Consider the following 21,182-nt stretch of genomic DNA (forward strand, 5'->3'; position numbering starts at 1 on the left):
ATGTTTTCATCGTCACTACTATCATATTTGTCCTTCAAATCATGTTCATCATTTTCACTACTCAGTTTTCATTTATTCTCACTCTTAGAATCATCATGTAAATAATTATTTATAAAATAATTCATCATTATTAAAAATGTTGTCAATCCACTTATCCTCATCTTCACCTAAAAATTCAAACTCCTTCTCATCTAATAATATATAATCATCATCCAAATCACTCTTCATCCAGATCATCACCTATATTACTTGTAGTTGTTATAGCTAACACAAATGCTAGTCTTATCTTTCATAGTAGTTCCTTTTTTCTACAATATAAAATTGAACTCCCTAGTAAATTCTTTGAATATTGCCTAGCCATTTCTTAGTAGTTCTATTATCATCATCATATTTATCTCCAATGACACTAACTATATCTACATATTTAAACCATCAATAATCTATTTGCTAACAATTTCCTTTACAATCCCATCATTATCATCATAAGTAGAAAAATACTAAGTGCTTGGAGGCCTACCATCCTTAGGGTTACTTGAATAACATGTGGGCATTCAAGATTGTATAGGCGACCCTTTGAGGTCTTTATCTACTTACATATTAATGGCTTCTTCATCTTCATGTGCAGGCATCATCTTCACTACGGATACATCATCAAAAAAATTCATGCATTTGTCATCTTGAATCCTAAATCTCTTTAAGTCCACATCAAACACTTATTTACATAGAAACAATATGTCTATGAAAGACATATAGTTAGTCCCAACATTTCTTTCAACGAATGTTTGGTTCCCTTGATGAACGGTTATATGTGGCATTTCTTACTTGAAACAATTAATGAAAGAATAAATAAATGTTAAACAAAGTTTTGGTTATAAAAAATTTAGGGTTTTAACCTGCCATAGCAAACAATTAATTAAAGATTAAAAATTTAGCGTTTTTTTTTTAGGTTTTAAAAACAACAATAGAAATTGATTTACAATCAAAAAGTTATTTAATACAAAGATTGAAGTTTTTTTTTTAGGGTTGAGAAAACAATAACAAGAAATGATTTACAATCAAAGGGTTCTGATTAAGATTTTAAATAATCATCATTCAACATAAAAAATTCACGCTAAGTGTAAATTTCAACAGATAATTTTTACAAATCAATATTTAGAGTTAGGGTTTAATCATACCATACATTGAGCTTTAAATTCTGAGTTTCCCTTCTCTACAATTTCGATGTGCATATGAAATCACCAGTTTATTACATCCTTTTTCAGCTCAAATTCGTTAATAATTACAATTTCAATACATGAGTGTCCTACAAAAAATTCGGTCATTCTATATATTTGCTGAAGAGAGTGAAGAGAAGAATTGTTTTTGGTCTTTGGTCTGGACTTAGGTTATTAATAAAAACATGCATTTTTAACTTTTTCATTATTATTCTAAGTTGATGTTGACTAGGAATGTAAATTGTAATAAATAAAAATATGGCATGCAAAGTAATACTCAAAATATTTCATGGGTGTTGGTCCTAAGATTTGAACCTATCAATGTGAAAAATATCTCTTTAACCGTCAAACCAACCTTTGAAAGTTATTCAACTACTAAAATCAAGCTAATTTTGCTAATTTTTTTAGGGATTTACTAAAACAGTTTATCATTACTAGAAAATTAATAAATACAAATAGAAATACCAATAAAATATTTTCATCGGTAAATTATAGTGAATTTTACCAACAAAATATTTTTTCGCTATATTAATCGATAAATACTAACGAAAATATTTTCTCAGTATATACCGAGAAAATTACAATGAGAAAAGAAAAAATTAAAATAAAGTAAAAAAATACAATGATGTATTATTTATACGAACAGTATTAATACTGTTAGTAAACTCTTTGATATTAATACTTACATAATTAGTGATGGTATTAATACATTCTTAGCATTCAAATGTAGTAGTAGAAATGAAATTAACCGTTAGCTTGGGAATTAAAACTTAATTTGATGGTCACCTTCAATGCACTTGATATTTTGGATACAGAAACACGAGTTCTCCAAGAGCATCTACATGTACATACATACGTGATGTTGGCCATGGTGCATGCACAATTATGACACTGAATTTAATATCTGCTGAGACAAGGAACCTTCACGAAGGGCCTTGTCTAAAATTATGACAAAGGCACATCTACTAGAGAACAACAAGTTTTTAACAAGAATGCATGGGAGCCAAATTAGTGGCAATAATAAATATATGTTGCTTGTTCCTTTAATTAAATCATGAAAAATAATCATTAAATATTTGGAAATGAATACGACTTTTCTTTCTTTTCTCGCTTGCAGCTTTAACATTTACTAAATCCATGAGTTCCATTTCAAGGCTTTACGCAACCACATAATTTAATATCAGGCATAGTTGCTAAGAAATAACCTCTTTTACCAGGAAAATGAAGAGAGGTCCTATAGATGCTATTTCAAGCTATGAACATAGGCTTGAATGAACAAAGAATTACAAGTAAACAGCCGTTAATCTTACGGAAGGTTGAACTACTCAAAGTATTTTGTTTGTTAGGTACGTCGAAATCATTCCCTTGGTGGCTATAACCAACGGGGAATCAAATTATAATGTATCATTACTTTTATTAAAATTATGTTCTCGACATGCCAGGCCATGCAATTGGCATAACAGGATAGTAGTAGCTCATGATCAATTCTTCATTGTGAGTTTAACTTCAATTGTTAATTGTAATAAAAATCTTGTGACGATTTTATAATTTAATAAATATAAATATTATTAAAAAAATAATTGACGCGTGTAATGTATATGTCTTCGTGTGGGCAGCTCTCACACCCTTCAAGAGCCGCATGCGAAGTCATACGGTGATTAAATGCGCTTTTCATGGCAGTGTTGGAAATATCTTGACATCTTCTCCGTGATAAGGCAACACATGTGGCGAAAGGTCATATAGTTTGGCGACAATGATCTTTTTTCCTCTCCTCTTTGATTTCCATGTTAATCCCTTCAATACTTCAAAGCAACCCTTTAATTTGTTATTTTTTCAGATTTGGTCCATTTTCTTTTTATTACTATTTATTTTATTTGGAATAATTTATAAAATTAGAATTTTTTTTTTAATTTCGCCACTTTTCAATTTTTTTCATATTTCAAATTTGACCTCATTCTTTTAAATGCTAATTGTTTTATTTGAGATAATTTTTTAAATTGATTTTTTTTACATTTTCATCCTCAAGTTTTTTTCCTATCAAATTTGATCCCCCTTTTTAATTGCAATTTTTTCACTTTGGTAGCTTTTTAAATTATTTCTTATTATTCTTTAACATTAAATTGGTTGTAAATTGATCTTTTTGATTGAGTTCAGGTATAGGATTTCACAAGTTATGAGTTTTAGAGATTAACCTAAGTTTAGGAGGTTCACCAATTTACTTGATTTTTTTTTTTTTAAGATCATGTTGTTTTTTAGTTTCAGACTTCAATATTTATTCAAGTGGAGATTAAGCTCTGTTGTTTTTATTTATCTGCTTTATATGAGTTTTCTCACTAATCTTGAAAATGACTGGGTTATATCGATTCATTTTATTTGTTGTTCTTTGTTGAATTAACTTTTATAATTTTTTTAAATTGATTTTTTTATTTCATCATTCAACATTAGATTGGTTAGGAATTAATTTTTGTTTTTCAATTTTATCCTTCAATGTTATAATTTTTTTATATTGAGCTTCATGATTTTCTTCAATTTCCTTTCTATTCGTTTATTTTAGTCTCATAACATAGATCGCGAGTTTGATGGATTAGTCTAAGTTAGCTCGGATTTGTTTTATGATTTTTTTTAAAAAAAAAAGTAATACTTTTAACGTTTCTTCCATCATCAATTGTTGTTTTGAATTTGAGCTTTATAATCATTTCTGGTTTGCCTTCATAATTGTTTGTCCCATTAGAATTTTAAGAGAAAAAAAGGCTCACACGCCCAGGCCGTTTCCAAATGGGCCATGTGTAGTAGCACATGGTCTCTCTCTCTCTCTCTCTCTCTCTTCTTTTTCTAATTTTGATTTTTAAAAAAATTGATGCTTTTTTAATATGTATATTTTAAAAATAATTTTGTAATTTATATTTAAATAAGTACCCCTTCTCTCTGATTTTTTTTATCTTTTTATTTAGTCCTTTTTAAATTGCAGTTGTTTTTAAATTTTATATGTATTTAATTTTTAAAAAGATTATGCTATTCACCAATAATCTTTTTTATGTTTTATAAAAATAAACTTTATTTTAAAAATAAATTTATTTATTTATTTTTAGATAATATTTCTAATAAGTGCAACTTTGAATAATATTATTTTTCCTTTGATTTTACTCAATAAATTTAATGTGTGTGTTTATTTATACTATATTTAATTAAATAGAAAATTGATTTTAATAAACAGAGTTGTTGAACACAACCACATAAATAGGTTATATTATGAGTTCAAATATTTTAGAAAGTGCTTTTTAACATCATCAATTTTATTACCTATTAACCACAACTTAAGACAATGCACGCCAGTAATACATCAATTTTATTACCTATTAACCACAACTTAAGACAATGCACACCAGTAATACATTTATCATAAGTAGTGATTGATAATAAAAAACAAATGTGATCTTAAATTGTTCTGCATAAACCAAATTAATCACAATTTCATCATTCATTAATGGTATCCACAATTATCCAAAGTATTCAATAGATAATAATATTCCAAATATTCATTTAAAAGTCAAAAACATCAATCCAATCAAATCAACCCACCATGATTCATTACAATACCCAAACATGGTGTATTTGCTATAGGTAGTATTTTCTATCCAACACATAATCACCATTAAATATCAATAACAAGTTTGAAGCTATTCCTATCAATTATATATCTTAGCCGCATCTGACATAATTAAGTAGAAGCACTATCTGAATCAACCACGGATAATACACTAGATAAATCAATAAATTATGAACCTTAAGGATAGTAGAGACCATTAACCAACTTTCCTTTTATAATGATAATAGCACCCTCAAAACTCCACTTTTATTAGAATGACCAAAACCTAAGGAATTAAGAAGACTCAAAGAATTTAAATTCTTTTTTTGTACTTCATAATAATTAAAGCATTTAATATTTATATACTTCAATTTTGATTTATACTTGCCTCCCCTACCATAACCTTTATTATTTATTCTACTTCTTATAATCAAACACTTGTTTTTCAACTCCATGGAGTTTAAGAAAGCTTTGACCTCTTTTGAACTAAGACTATCTCGTTCATACAATAAAATATCAATAAAATGATCATAAAATAGAGATAACAAACATAATAAAATCAAAGCATGATTCTCATCTTCAACCTTAACATCAACATTTTACAAATCTATAATTACTCTATTGAATTCCAATATAGTCTTTAATTGGCATACATTCTTTTATCCAGGAAGTATATAGCAGATGCTTTAGATGCAATCAATTCATTAGGGATTTGGTCATGTAAAGAGTTTCTTACTTTATACATAATTTAGCAGTTGTAGTCTCTTCAACAACATATCCTACAAACTTATTAGATAAACAAAGTTGAATAGCACTAAGTGCCTGTTCCATAAGAATTTTTTTTATCCTCATTTTTTATCTTCTTAAGCAGATTGTCTACACCTTTCAGCACCTTAAATAAACATTGTTAAACTAACATGACATGAATCTTAATACATCATAGATTAAAGTTCCTACCATTAAATTTCTCTATATCAAAATTCAATACTGATGTTATTTTTATTGCCATCGTAAAAGCCAATTAATAATTAAACAAGCTCTGATATCACTTTCTAGTGAAAACAACCTTAAAATCTCAAATCAATTGGCAAGTATAAAAATAAAAATGTAAACCCTCGGTCTAGAATTTATAAACTAGTATTGAATAGTGTAACCCTCAATTAAAAAAAACAAAAAGTTAACAAGAAGAATTATTATTATTAGGGTCGAAAGTACCCATTAGATTACCTTAAAAATTTGGAAGAATTAAAGTAATAAATTGATACGTGAAAAGCATGGATGGTCAGGTAATTGATAGAAAATATGATAATTAGGAGCGGCATTTTTACAATTAAAACAAAACCCCTCTCTTTTTTAACGGCATCTAGTAGCCATGAGAGGGAAAAGGTGCTCAAAATCTTCTCTTAATTCTTAATATTATACAAGCTTTGCTTGAAATTATGGATTTAGGGAGTGATTGCAAGTGAATCATAATAAAAAAAAAACCAACCTAATTAGAAAACTCTAGAGGAATAAAGAGGTTTGGGAGTTGAGAAATCGAGAGAGAAAGCTTTAAATTTGAAAGAGGAGAAGAAGATTCTTGGGTATCTTTGCAAAAACTCATTAAATTGAGTTAAATTGGAAAGGTATTGGAAAGGTAAGGCATTTACCTTCAATTAATTTTATTTCTTTTTGTTTTTAGAGGAGGAAAAGAAAATCCCAAAATTTCAAATTTCTAGGGTTTGTGTAAATTGGTAGAGAAATAGAAATTGATCAATTTTTTAGGTTGTTTTGGAATAAAGAATATTGTGATGGAAAATAATTAGGGTAAATTGAAATCAATTTTGGAGAATTTGATTCCTACCGTGGTTGGCTATGATAGATTTTAAAGTGTTTGGAAATTTGATAAAATTGTGTGATATTGATGTTTTTTATAATGTTAAAACTGTTTAAGAATGGTTTTGAGGTGTTTTAATATGATTCATTAAAAGTGTACTTAGGGTGGGAAAATGTGTGTGTGCGCGTACGGGAGTGATGGAAAGTTGGAAATTTGATTATACTTGTTATTTTAATTTGATCTATTGTGTGGAAGTGAGGAATGGGGAACAATATGCTTAAACTAAATTGGTTGTATTGGATTGGTTAGTCTAAATGTCGCAATGTGTGGCGTCGCGATAATTGTCCTCATGGATCAGGATTTTCTTCGTGATGAGTGGAAAGAACAAGGAATTATTGTTTCTTATTAATAAAAAAAATAGAATGGAGTCATCACCTGATATTTTAGTCACTATAAATCTTAACTGGTCTTAAAGTCTTAATAAGAAGACTGATTGTATATAGAGAGGACGTATCACCCCTAGTACATCGTACATAAGATAAGCTATATTATTTATTTGTCATAGTCACGTGTCTATTCATTGGCATGTCTAAAGTTTAAAAAAAGTCTTGCTTAGTAAGAAAGTTTTTATCTTATTAGCCTAAAACTTGAGCATTCTAAAGCCCAAAAAAATAAATATGTATTCTTGTTAATTTATATAGTTTAATACTGGAAATATGCATTGCACTGTAAAATTCATATCCCAAATATTAATTAAACATATTTATTTTTATGGTTTTTTTAAAATTTTGGCAAAATCCTAATTGATAAACACAAACTTGTTCTCATACCCGATTTTATTTTTATTTTTTTGGTATTTTCAAAATATGATAAGATTGCAAATTTTATTTTTTATAAGATATGAATAAGAAAATTTATAATTTGGTGCATGAGAATAAAATTTATTTTTGTATTTTTTTTTCAAATTAGGAATTTGTTTTCTGAAATTTTGAAGAAAAAGTAAGTATATGTAATACCGAGTCAGTACCATACAGTGTAAGTTTACAACCTAAATGTTAAATAAAATGGTTGGAAAATATGTGAAGGACCCATAAATAAATTTAAAATGATCCCTGAAGTTTTTCAGAATTTTTAGAAATTATTTGAGGTATGTTTAACTTTTTTTTCTTTAAGAATTTTAAGTTTACCAAATGCTATCTTAGCATAAATGAACTTAGCTCAACCACATGAGTTGGGCTTCCTAGTCCAAACCCACAAACAAAGTCTGTAACAAAAACAAAAATTAGAAAATCAAACAACATTTTTGGCTTGAATCTGTCGAAGAACATGAAGAACTGGTAAAGACAAAACCCGGAAACATGATTTTGAAAACATAGCAAATTACATCCAATTGAAGGCATAGACATGTGAAATCATTCAAGCAAGATTTTAGGACTGGATCATCACGATAATAATAAAAAAAAAGCTATAAATATTTGATTTTATTCAAAAGATAAACGAAGTAAATGAAAATAAAAAAAAAACATTAAATTGATATTTTTAAACCATAAAAAAAAAAAAAAAACTTAGATTAAAGATTAACAAGCATCCACACACATGTAAGAACCATCAATTGACCAAAATAACACCGAAATCAATTACCTAAAGCAAAGTTCATGGCAAGAACATCAACCCAGATTAGAGTCAAACCTAGAAATGCCCAGCAAACTTGAGATTATGAATGGTGTGGAGAGAGAGTGGAGGCTATGATGTTATTTTTTGCTCTGTTTTTCCTAGTTGTTTTCGTGTTTCCTCCCTTTGTGAATGAGAGTAGGTCTCCCTTTTGAACTGTTTCTAGCAATGCTAAAAGGAGAATGCCCAATTTGAGATTAATTCCTGAACTTAATCTAAGGGATTGATTGAAGATTTGGATAGGAATCCTGGGATCTTGAGCTAAAATTAAAATATTGAAATCTAGACTTATATGTTGGGATTGTAACTGAAAAATATGAATTCAATTTTTGGGATTTTGAACAATTAAGGAAATTGAATCATGAATTAACTAGGGACTAAATCGAATTAATCTAACAAAATCATTGGACTAAATTGGGCTGGATTGATTTGAATGAAATAAATGGGACTGAAATGAAAGTCAATTGGTCCTTGAATATTTTCTCCTTTCCATTACGGTCCTTGTTTTATGAATCTTTTCAATTTTACTTAAATAAGTTTAAATCTTGAACTCTCTCTTAATTTAATCCCTAAGTCAAATCTTTCCGATTTAGTCTATTTTTAATTTAGTCATTGTTTTCTCAAATTCTTGCAGTTTTAACTGAATTTGTCCTAAATCCTTATTTTCTTTTCAATTGCATCCTATTGAATCAATTAAGACCTCTAGATTTAATATTTGTTGTAAATTCATTAGTAGTTCTTAAAATTATGTAATTTTGACCAATCTAACTCCTAATTTTGATTTTCTTTTTTAATTAAGCCCTTCATTGATTTCTAATTTGGCTATTTATTTCAAAATCATCCTTGAATTTCAAATTTCTTTTGCTCTTAGCCAAATTAAATCAAATTATGTTTATTTCTCAATTTCCTATTCAATTGAAACCTCAATTATGACCCAAAAATTCTCAAACTTTGTTTTTGTCTATGATGCTCAATTATCAGTCTAATTTCAAACCCTCATTATTTTTGTATTGTTTTCTTTAATTTCTTTTGCATTTTGAATTTTTTTATGATTTTCAAGATGTTTTGTCACACAAAAATTAAATAAAAATGAATAAAAATAAAAAAAATATCAAAATAGCCAAAATTATTGAAAAGACATTTTTTTGGATTTTTTTATTTTTTTTTTTACAAAAATTGGGTTACGATACCTTTGAATATTAGTAATGGCAGGACTATGAGGCAGGATATTATGATATTATTAATGACATGCATTCAAGGCAGGATAGTAATCATGACATGTCTAAGAGGCAAGATATTATTAATGATATGCCTTCAAAGCAGAAAATTGAATAGTTTTATGCCTTCAGGGAAGAACTATAAATGAAGATGCCTTTTGGTGGGAAATATGTTGTGATATGATATATGTATTAATGGTAAGAATTAATACATGACAATAAACTTGTCGAAGTGGCAGGGGTTTAATAGCAATAATGAACTATAAAGGACTAACGATTGAGAACTATCGGTTCTCTATTTTTCAAAAGATTGTATGTTAAGTTACCATTAACAATTTATGGTTTTGTTCAAGTGTGTGTGTATATATATAGTGACTTATAGGCTTTTCTCATTTTCTATTGTCATCTTGATGTCGAGCTATAGTTTTATTTTTTTAGTTTAACGTGGGTGTCCGGGCCAGCTTGCGCGCACCTCGACTAATCCCACGGGCCCTGAAGTTAACGATCATGTAAGCCTCCAGTGGCCATCATATGAGCAACCACAGGGCTCGAACCTGAGACCACAGAGGGAGCAAACCTCTTGGTCCTAAGCTCTTACCACTGGACCACCACCTAGATGGTTCGAGCTATAGTTTTATTAGTTTCATTATAGGTAGTTATTTTGTAAAATTTTAACTATGTTATTGTACATATGTTTCTTATAAGTACTTAGTAAAAATAATTTTCAAATTGTAAGAGAGTTGTTAACTCTTACATGATGTCAATCTCAAGCTTAAATAAGATTTTATAAATCTATATATGTATATTGTGTTGTAAATGTTATTGATGGGATTGATGGGTGATGACTTGGAGACTACATTGATGTGGGTATTGTTATTACATGGGTTGAATGTGGTTGGATTGCAATTGTGATTGTAAGTTTTTTATGCGGGGTGAAATTCTAGGTAGAGCTTTATGCATGGAAAACTTTGCTAGAATTTGTATGAATTTGATACACTCATCATTTGTTAAATGGAATTTCCCTTGGCATATTTGAATGCAGATTTTAAAGTACCACAAGTATCATAATCTATGTAAATTTATGTTGAGTGAAATAGGGATAAGATAGTGTAAAAAAATAGCTCTTTATACGTGATTGTAACCATTCAAGATATTAAAATTTAATATGAAAATCAGGATCCTTATAATAAAAGACAAGCATAATCAATAACACAAAAACACATGAGATTTACATCATTCAATAACTTAAGCTTACTCCACGAGCGGACGATCAAAGAAAATCACTTTGAGAAAATAAGAGATTATTAGGTGTCATGCATAATTGCTCTCTCATCTAAAATTTCAATGTAACCTAAAACTCATTTTTTATCTCCTCTCTCTTGCCACCAAAGTAAAAGAATAAAAGCACTCACAAATAAATCTTACCTTAAAATATAACAACTTTATATTTTTAAATAGACTAAGTATATGGGTATTATGTTACTTGTACCAAATATTTAAAACAAAACCTAACAATTAGTGTATTCAATCCCAACCTTAATAGTATTATATTCATCTTCTTTTAAATAATGCTAGCAAATTTGGATAATGAACATAGAAATGTTTTATGAAGCAAGCAATAACACCAGCTTGTTCATCCATTTTGTGAAGTTCGTTCTATCAAAACAATATAGTTGAATTGTTGTGACATTTTTATTTGTAACTTTAACAAATGAACTTGAATTTAACTACATGAAAAATAAATATTTTAAAATTATTAGAGTAAATTGAAATGGAGACGAAGAACATAAAAATAATTGGCTTAGGAGCCTTAAAAAAAACATATCTTTACAATATTTATTTTCCTTAAACATACACAACACTTTAATAATACAACCAAGTAGGCTCTAAACGCTCTCCAAGGATAAGGACAAAAGATATAAAAAAATTCATCTCAGGAGTATTTTGTTATGTGTAATAACTTTCATTATTTATTTTATTTATTTATTTATTTATATGAGTCTTCTTTTCCTCTTTGGAGGCCGCAAATGCAATAATCAAATGTAGTGTTGATATTTAATATTGAAAAAACACGAAGAATAAAGGTAATACAGGACAAAAGGTTGGCCAAGATTTAAAGTTAGCTAAATAAATAACTGATAGATATCTTGACATAAATTCTAAATTATCATGCTACTTTAGCATTTCCATCTTTATTTGATATTAAAGTAAATACTACTATTGTGATGCATGTCAATACATGGTAGCAGTCAGTCCTATCAACTAATGTAACTAGAAGGGTATAGCATAGCTGGTTAGATTTTGGGTTTACTTTTTAAAAATCATTAATTTAAGTGTCATAAATATCAGAGCTACTGAAAGCTTACCTAATCGTTAACTTTAGGGCTTCGGAGGATTAGTTGAGGTGCACGTAAGCTGACTCGAACACCCACAATTATCAAAAAAAAATACTAATGTAATTAAAAAAAGACACGAACTGAATCGCTAGTGGAATCGCATGAAGGTTGAGCATTTTATTTTTGTATTTTAAAAATATTTTTTTAAAAAAATTAATATGTTTTTAGTTTTTTTAAATTATTTTGATGTATTAATATAAAAATAATTTTAAAAAATAAAAATATTATTTTAATTAATTTTTAAATAAAGAATATTTTATAAAACAAATCCTATCATGATCATAAAAACACTCCTAAAAGTCACCACCTAGGCGGCTCCTCCAGGCACACCATCATTGCTAAGCAAAAAACAAGTTGAATGAAGCTTTAAAGGACCATATCAGTAGATTAAGATATCTTGAGAAGAGTGATTAAGAACAAAAGAAAGGGAAAGGATTATCAACCTAACGATCTTGATCAGGGATTTCTTTTGCTTTCCTCCTTTTTTTTTTCTTTTTTTTTTTTTTTTTGTCCTTTATCAACTGGAATCAAACCTAAAGCTATTTTTTGTTCTGAAGTGGCCTGTGGGAATCTAGATCATTGCGATATATTAAAATCTAAACTCGTGGTGCTCTTGTTTCAAGCATGCATGCTTTGCCATGACAAAGTGCTTTTGATGTTCCAAACAGAGGCTTGATTTTGCAAAGAGAATGATTGCATTCGCCTTCCCTTTTCTTTGTCCTGGGAAGAATCTTTTTTCTCTCGTTTTGAATTCATTTATTGAGCCCAACATTTCATTTTTTATTGAACCCAGAAGGATGCATGCCAGCACCTTCAATTCCTTTGTAAAATGTAGATAATTATTTCTTCCCTGCATTCTCTCTCAATCTTTTTGACTGCGCACTAACGCACAAATGACAAAGTATAAATTCAGTCACTTAAATTAGATTACCCTCATCATCAGGAGAGCTTACGGAAGAGCAATATATAAAGATGCATGTATTTCTCCAACATAAACAAAGACCATCAGGATCAGTCAGGACTCCATTTTGCGCAGCAGTAATCTACCCTATATTCAGCTTCTTCCCGAGTAGTGCTGGGGAGGACAGTGTTATCATATATAGGAGGCCACAAAATCGAAGTGCCTAAGATCGATGCCAGCAACTATGACTTAAAACCTCAATTAAAAAGAAATTCATTAAGACAAAAGGACATATATAACTGAATCGAAATATGTTCATCTTGTGCCATATAAAAAAATAATTTACAATATCCATCAATTTATTATAATATTTGCAAAAGGATTATTGATAATCTCAATAATACTTTGACAAATTTTATAAAAAAAAAAATAAAACAAATTTAAATGTTGAAGTTACTATACTAGGTTTTTTTAAATATATATACGTATTCACGCAAGTATGAGTTTTATTGCAGAGGTCAGTACTGCGACTACGAATAGAAATAACCAAAACCTACATGCACCTAGGATATTTCCCAGCTTTACAGCAAAATAGCAGAACTAGGGTTACAATATTCTTGCAAATCATACAATAATAAATAATGCCACCAAATAATTGACATAACATATGCTAAACAAACAAGAAGCATTTAACACGGTGGCATATAGGGAGGTGGTGGTAGCATTTGGGCTTTTTTGCCTCGACCGTTCTTGATTATGAATGTCATCTCCATACCCCATGACAGATGACGCTCCAGATGGCAGTGCATGAACCATACTCCTATAACAAAATAAAATGGACACATGATGTTAGATTTGCCTCGTAATTTTATACTTTGCTGGTTATTGTATATTTAATTGGTTATGCTACTTATATTTACCAGGATTGGTAGCCTTGAATCTTATGACAGACCAGCCATTTTTGGGAACAGCAATGGTATTTTGAAGAGGAGGGTCAACAAGATTGTATCTCAAAGGGTCTTTATCCTTGTCGAAGTTACCAAATCCCCAACCAACAACATAGAAGCTTGTTCCATGTATGTGCATGGGATGATCAGTGCCAGCAGCCACATTTGTCCCCTGAAAAACAATCTCCACCGTCGAGTTATACTCGAGCACTTTCACTTCTGTACCTTTTGATGGTGTCTCATAAATCAATGGGATAGAATCCGCAGTGAAATTGAAGAACAGTGGTGGTATATCAGGAAAGTGATCACCGTAAACACCATTGATTTGATTATAATAAGCTCTTAGTATATCCATACGTGTAGGTGTCTGAAAGCTTATGTTGTTCACACTAGCAGCTAGTCTAGACTGAGTCGCCCCACAAGAAGTGTTTGCACACGTAAATCTGTTAACAGAAACAGTGAAAAATAATGTAGTGCTTATGCTCAAGGGGACATGAATTGGATGATTATTATCAGCTAAGCTTCTAAGACGGCCAGTGAAATTAACCAGTGCAGTTGTGTCATTAAAATAAAAAAGGTATGGCAATGAGGAAGTGGAGGATGGAGTGTAGTTGCCATTGTACTGGACAATGGCTGTGGTTGTTGTGTTGTCATATTGCACACCATTGGCACTAGAGTAAACTTTGGCAGCCATGTAATAGTGGTCTAGTGGTTGGTTTGCTTCTAATAAAACATCAATGGTTTGGCCAGGTGATATTGCTACATAATCAACTTTCAGTGGTTTAGTGTAGCCGGCATCTGTGCCAACTACCGTGACTTGATGATCAGTGATGGAGAAAAAGAGAATGTCTTGAAGGGCAGCGTTAATTAGGCGAAGAAGGTAAGTCTTGCCATAGTCCACCGATAGCTTGAATGTATCTGCAGTTAGAAAGACAAGGTTTCGATTTAATAGCTTTAAATAATACAAACGTTCCACTGAGCTGTAGATTCCTCCCTCTCTCAACAAATTTCAAGTTGAATCTCTAGTTTGAAATAATAATAATAATAATAATAATAATAATAATAATAATAATAAAACACTAACATGTAATAAATTAAGGATGCAATGTCGCAACCATTTGATTGTCTAGGCCCGGAGGAAAGAAAATAGGCTTCTAAGAAATCATGGGTAACTTTCATTTTACCCCACAGGTTTATATATTGTCTCATTTTCATCTAAAACTTTTGATTTATTCCAATCAAATCCTTTCTCTTTCATCTTCTTCCAATCAGTCTCCACATCTTTTAGTTTATTCCGACCAGCCCCCCTATCTTGTACTTTTGTTCCAATATCCCCCCCTCCATTCATTTTCACTAAGTGTGTGTTTATGAAATATCTCAATGTCATCTTAAAAAAAAATTATTAACAAATTGAATTAACAAAAACAAAAATAAAAATCAAGTTTGAATAGAACTCTTTTTGTGTGTTTGATATTGTGGTGTAGAGCGTGTTTGAGATTGTGATAAAAATTATTTTTAAAATGTTTTTCTCTTAGAAATATATCAAAATAATATTTTTTTAAAAAAAAATTATTTTTGATATAAACATATCAAAACGATTCAAAAACACTAAAAAAAATTAATTTAAAGAAAAAAAATCAAAAATTTTCTAAAGCGCAGTTGAACTGCTAGAACAAACACAGCTGCATAGTACTTTTCAAAAGTGATTTTGCTTGAAATTAGTTTTTTAAAATTTTTCATATTAGCATATTAAAACTATTAAAAATCACTAAAAAAATTATTTAATGTATTTTTAAACCACACACAATATTTTTGTAATACATCTAAACACAGTTTTTTTCTTAAAAGAAAAAAACAGAGCTGAATCAAAGGGGTAGGATTACTCTGGATATTAAAGAAATATAAGGCAAAAGTAAAAGAGAAAATCTAAGCAATTGTATAGTGGCATTGTACCTGATTTTGAGCAAGGATAAAGATCACCGGGTTGACCATTGATCGTGTAAGCATCAGAGACATTGGGGTCTGCTCCCGAGGCACGGAATTGATCAAAAATATCAAATATGTCCTTCTTCCACCACTCTCCTGCATTTCATGAAATCAGTGGTCAATGCATTCAAATCTTCCACGGCTTTAAAAACCGAAGTTTTCTCTTAAAATCGATGCTAGAATACCTAAAATAATCGGCACGTCTGCATGAGGCGCAAGGAAAGGATATTTGGTTCCTTCGTTGGGATATATGACAATCGCACCATAAACAGTTGCTCGTGTCCAGTCACTGTGAGCATGCCACCATAACGTTCCTTCTTCTTCAGAGAATATGACCCTCTGACTGAATTTTCCTCCTGGTTGAATTGGACACTGTGTGATATATTCAGGACCATCTGACCATGGATATTTTGGCTGTTTCACTCCATGCCTAGGATTAACAGTGTTAATATTGCTATATATCTCGGCCGCCATATAGTGGATTTGCAGCGTAAACAGCCCAAATTTCCAGACAGAAGATCAGATATATATAGAGGGACTTACCAGTGAATGGTGATGTTATGAGGGCTCTTGTTAATAACATCCACGATGATGGTTTCTCCTTTAGTAACGTATAGTGTCGGGCCAGGAAACTGTCCATTGACGGTCATTATGTTCTTGGTGCTGCAGAGTCTTGTGTATGGAACATCTTTTACCTACAATGAATGTGCACATACGCAAAACTACAAATTATGAATGAGCTTATAAAGTAAAACATCTAATCTCTCCTAGTTATTTCGCGTACCACAAAAGTATGATGAACTATAGCTTGGCAACATAGGAAACCACCAAATAATAGAAACCTTGAAATTTGAAAGGCTAGAACTCTCATGATTGGCATCATTTTCTTAGCAACGAATATAATCTTGTTTCACTCTTGATGACCAACCGAGCTGTCTTCTACCGGTATTTATATGGGTAATAAGGAGCAAGACGACAATTTAGCTGGAGAAGTTCATGATGATTTTGTATTTCTCAACACCCAATTAAATGCAAAGTGCTTCATTAACTACTTCGAAAACTATGGGGTTTGAGTAACCGTGTCTCTCTCTCTCTCCACTCTCGATATCACTGCTACTCGATTGTTTGATCACTCTGCTTTAACATTGTCAAAGCTGAGTGTGACTCGTTCGCATTTGTTTTTGGCTTTAGTGAAAGCTAACAACATTAATTCCCGTACGAGAAAATGGAGTCCGTGGAAAAACAATTCTACATAGGAGTATGTGGGAAAAAAAAACAATGAGGAAGCTGATTTATGATCGAGATCAAACAAGAAAATCAAAGTCGGGACAAACAATAACCGTAATGAAGAAATCTCTTATGTAAAAATGGCTTCCAACACAAAAAATGCTCGGACTGGAATCATCTACAGAGACTCCCTTATGGGAAGTTAATTTTTTAATCAATCTTGTGTCCATGGAGGAGGGACAAGTTGAAGATTACATATCCGATAAGGAGAAGCATGAAGAGGAAAATAAACTAGACTGTTCGTTAATCTGATTATCTACAAAGGAGAAATGTAGGATCAGGAAACCTTGGAGATCATGTTTAATCATCAAGGTTATGGAAAGAAAAGTAGGGTATACTTTTCTTCTAAAAAGGCTTTAGATGCTTTGGAAGATAATGAGATTTAGTGTTTGTTGATTTGGGGAACAAATTTTTTCTCGCTAAATTCACTAACCAGGATGACCGGGAGTTTGCTAAAAACTCAGGCATATTATTAAGGCTAGATGCATGAGCTGTTTTTGTACTTTTTTAATTTAATGTTTTTTAATAATTAATTTAAGATATTATAAATATATTAATTTATTAAATTCTTAAAATAATTAAGAATATATGTATGTAACCCCTCAGTTATCTAGAGTATCTTTATGTCATCTCGTTCACGAATTATTTTAATAATTAGTGAATATCTTATAAGGATTAAGGTTTTTTAAAATATCATGTTTAATAAATATTTTAAAATTATTAGAGTAAATTGGAATGAAGACGAAGAACATAAAAATTATTAGAGCCTTAAAAAAAACATATCTTTACATTATTTATTTTTCTTATACATACACAGCACTTTAATAATACAACCAAGTAGGCTTTAATAATTGGCTTAGGAGTCATATATTTGTTTTATTTTGTTTATTTTTTTATTTTTTTATATGAGTCTTATTTTCCTCTTTGGAGGCCGCAAATGCAATAATCAAATGTAGTGTTGATATTTAATATTGAAAAAACACAAAGAATAAAGGTAATACAGGACAAAAGGTTGGCCAAGATTTAAAGTTAGCTAAATAAATAACTGATAGATATCTTGACATAAATTCTAAATTATCATGCTACTTTAGCATTTCCATCTTTATTTAATATTAAAAGTAAATACATGGTAGCAGTCAGTCCTGTCAACTAATATAATTAGAAGGGTATAGGTTAGATTCTGGGTTTGTTTTTTAAAAATCATCAGTTTGAGTGTCATAAATCTCAGGGCTACTGAAAGCTTACCTAGCTGTTAACTTTAGAGCTTCGAAGGATTAATTGAGGTGCACGTAAGCTGGTCCGGACACTCACAATCATAAAAAAAAAATGTAATTAAAAAAAACAGGAACTGAATAGCTAGTGGAATCGTATGAAGGTTGAGCATTTTATTTTTGTATTTTTAAAATATTTTTAAAAAAAATAATTAATAAATTTTTAGTATTTTAAAATTATTTTGATGTATTAATATTAAAAATAATTTTAAAAAAATAAAAAAATATTAGTTTAATTAATTTTTAAATAAAAAATATTTTATAAAACAATTCTAGCATGATCATAAAAACACCCCTAAAAGCCACCACCTAGGCGGCTCCTCCAGGCACACCATCATTGCTAAGCAAACAAACAAGCCTCTGTTTGGAACATCAAAAGCACTTTGTCATGGCAAAGCATGCATGCTTGAAACAAGAGCACCACGAGTTTAGATTTTAATATATCGCAATGATCTAGATTCCCACAGGCCACTTCGGAAAAAAAAAAAAAATAGCTTTAGGTCCCGTTTGTTTGCCGAAAAGTAGTTTTTTTTTGGAAAGTGAATTCCGGAAAAGTGAATTATTTTCTGATGTTTGGTAGTGTAATGAAAAATAAGTTGGAAAACACTTTCCAGTGTTTGGTTATGTCATGGAAAATGAGCTGAAAAATAGCTTATTAATGTTTTATTTTTCTCAAGTTTATTAAAATAACGAGGAACAAATCTTACGAATTAAAAAGTTGATTGAGAATGAAATTGAAAAAAAATATAATTTCATAAATTATCTCAAATAAAATAAATAATAATCAAAATAATAGAGATCAAATCTAAAAAATTAAAAAAAAATGAAAGATGAAGAAATTAAAATAATAATAATAATTAAAATTTCATAAATTCTTTCAAATAAAATAAGTAACAATCAAAAGAATGAGGACCAAATTTGATAGAAAAAAAATTTCAATAAAAAAATTATAAGGAAAAAGTAAATAGCAATTATAAAAATAAGGACCAAAGTTAATATAAAAATTAAATTTTAAGAGATGAAATTAAAAAATAAATATTCAAAACAAAATATATATAGCAATCAAAAGTTTGAGGATTAAATTTGATATAATCAGTAAATAATGACATTTCTAAATTTTTCACAACTTTCGGAAAGTGTTTTCCGTCCAAATTTTCCAGGAAACCACTTTCCTGGAAACTAAGCCAAATTTTCTTTTGACTGGAAAGTGTTTTCCGTTGACTAACTTTCCTAATGACAAACAAACATAGGAAAGTTTGGAAAGTTGTTTCCCGAAAACCACTTTTCAAAAAACAAATACAGCCAAAAGGGAAAACACTTTCCTGGAAACCAAGCCAAATTTTCCTTTGACTGGAAAGTGTTTTCCGTTGATCAACTTTCTTAATAGTAAACAAACATAAGAAAATTTAGAAAGTGGTTTCCCAAAAACTACTTTTCAGAAAATAAACATGGCTTTAGGTTTGATTCTAGTTGATAAAGGACAAAAAAAACAAAAAAAGAAAAAAAAAAGAAAAAGGAAGAAAGCAAAAGAAATCCCTGATCAAGATCGTTAGGTTACTAATCCTTTTCCTTTCTTTTGTTCTTAATCACTCTTCTCAAGATATCCTAATGGAACTGATACGGTCCTTTAAAGCTTCATTCAATGATTTTGCAAAGAGAATGATTGCATTCGCCTTCCCTTTTCTTTGTCCTGGGAAGAATCTTTTTTCTCTCGTTTTGAATTCATTTATTGAGCCCAACATTTCATTTTTTATTGAACCCAGAAGGATGCATGCCAGCACCTTCAATTCCTTTGTAAAATGTAGATAATTATTTCTTCCCTGCATTCTCTCTCAATCTTTTTGACTGCGCACTAACGCACAAATGACAAAGTATAAATTCAGTCACTTAAATTAGATTACCCTCATCATCAGGAGAGCTTACGGAAGAGCAATATATAAAGATGCATGTATTTCTCCAACATAAACAAGGACCATCAGGATCAGTCAGGACTCCATTTTGCGCAGCAGTAATCTACCTATATTCAGCTTCTTCCCGAGTAGTGCTGGAGAGGACAGTGTTATCATATATAGGAGGCCACAAAATCGAAGTGCATAAGATCGATGCCAGAAACTATGACTTAAAACCTCAATTAAAAAGAAATGCATTGGTTTATATTAAGACATATATAATTGAATCGAAATATGTTCAACTTGTGCCATGTAAAAAAATTAAAGAAGCGAATATGAGATTGAGATTGAGAAATTACAATATGCATCAATGTATTATAATATTTGCGAAAGGATTATTGATAATCTCAATAATACTTTGACAAATTTTATATATATAAAAAAAATTTAATGTATTATAATATTTGCATAAGCATCAATGAGAAATTACAATATGCATCAATGTTACTATACTAGGTCTTTTAATATATATATATATATATAAAGTTTATATTTTTCATGTCTTTCACACAAGACAAATAGTTAATTTTTCATTTTTTTTATGGTAAATGAGTGTTAGATAGGTTGAATACACCCAATAGTTAATAAAATTTCTTTAGCATGAAATATTAATATGATTAAAATAAATTATGGGTAAATAAAAAATTAATTTCAAAAAATATATGGTTGGTTTTTTTTATGAAACTCAAAACTCTCCTTCCCATATCAGAAGAATACAAGATTTTTTTATAATTTATATAGTGAAAGTTAAAGAATTAAAAATAGACCTGCATGGCACCAAAGCTTTTAAAAAGATGAGGTTCTTGGCGAAGTGGATTTTGAATTTAAACCACGCGAGCATGGGCTCAGTGCAAGACTCCATGCCTTGAAATACTACTTTAAATCCTTTTTATTCAATTTTATTCAGGCATGCTCATAGTGTTTTAAGATTGTAGTTTGAT

The 21,182-nt window shown here is 29.8% G+C and overlaps 1 protein-coding gene across 1 annotated transcript; it reads right to left on the reverse strand.

Annotated features, from left to right (window-relative positions):
* Positions 1 to 13,344: 13,344 nt before the first annotated feature.
* Positions 13,345 to 17,469, reverse strand: LOC18103187 (laccase-15). The gene is made up of 6 exons (XM_006377473.3): positions 16,519 to 17,469; positions 16,278 to 16,429; positions 15,920 to 16,164; positions 15,702 to 15,830; positions 13,722 to 14,666; positions 13,345 to 13,621 (listed from the first exon to the last, which is right to left on the reverse strand). Exons 1-6 carry the CDS (start codon positions 16,615 to 16,617, stop codon positions 13,491 to 13,493), a joined length of 1,701 nt encoding a protein of 566 aa, XP_006377535.2. The 5' UTR covers positions 16,618 to 17,469; the 3' UTR covers positions 13,345 to 13,490.
* Between the last annotated feature and the right edge of the window lie 3,713 nt (positions 17,470 to 21,182).

The sequence above is a fragment of the Populus trichocarpa genome, chromosome 11, assembly GCF_000002775.5.
Source record: "Populus trichocarpa isolate Nisqually-1 chromosome 11, P.trichocarpa_v4.1, whole genome shotgun sequence".
NCBI lineage: Eukaryota > Viridiplantae > Streptophyta > Magnoliopsida > Malpighiales > Salicaceae > Populus > Populus trichocarpa.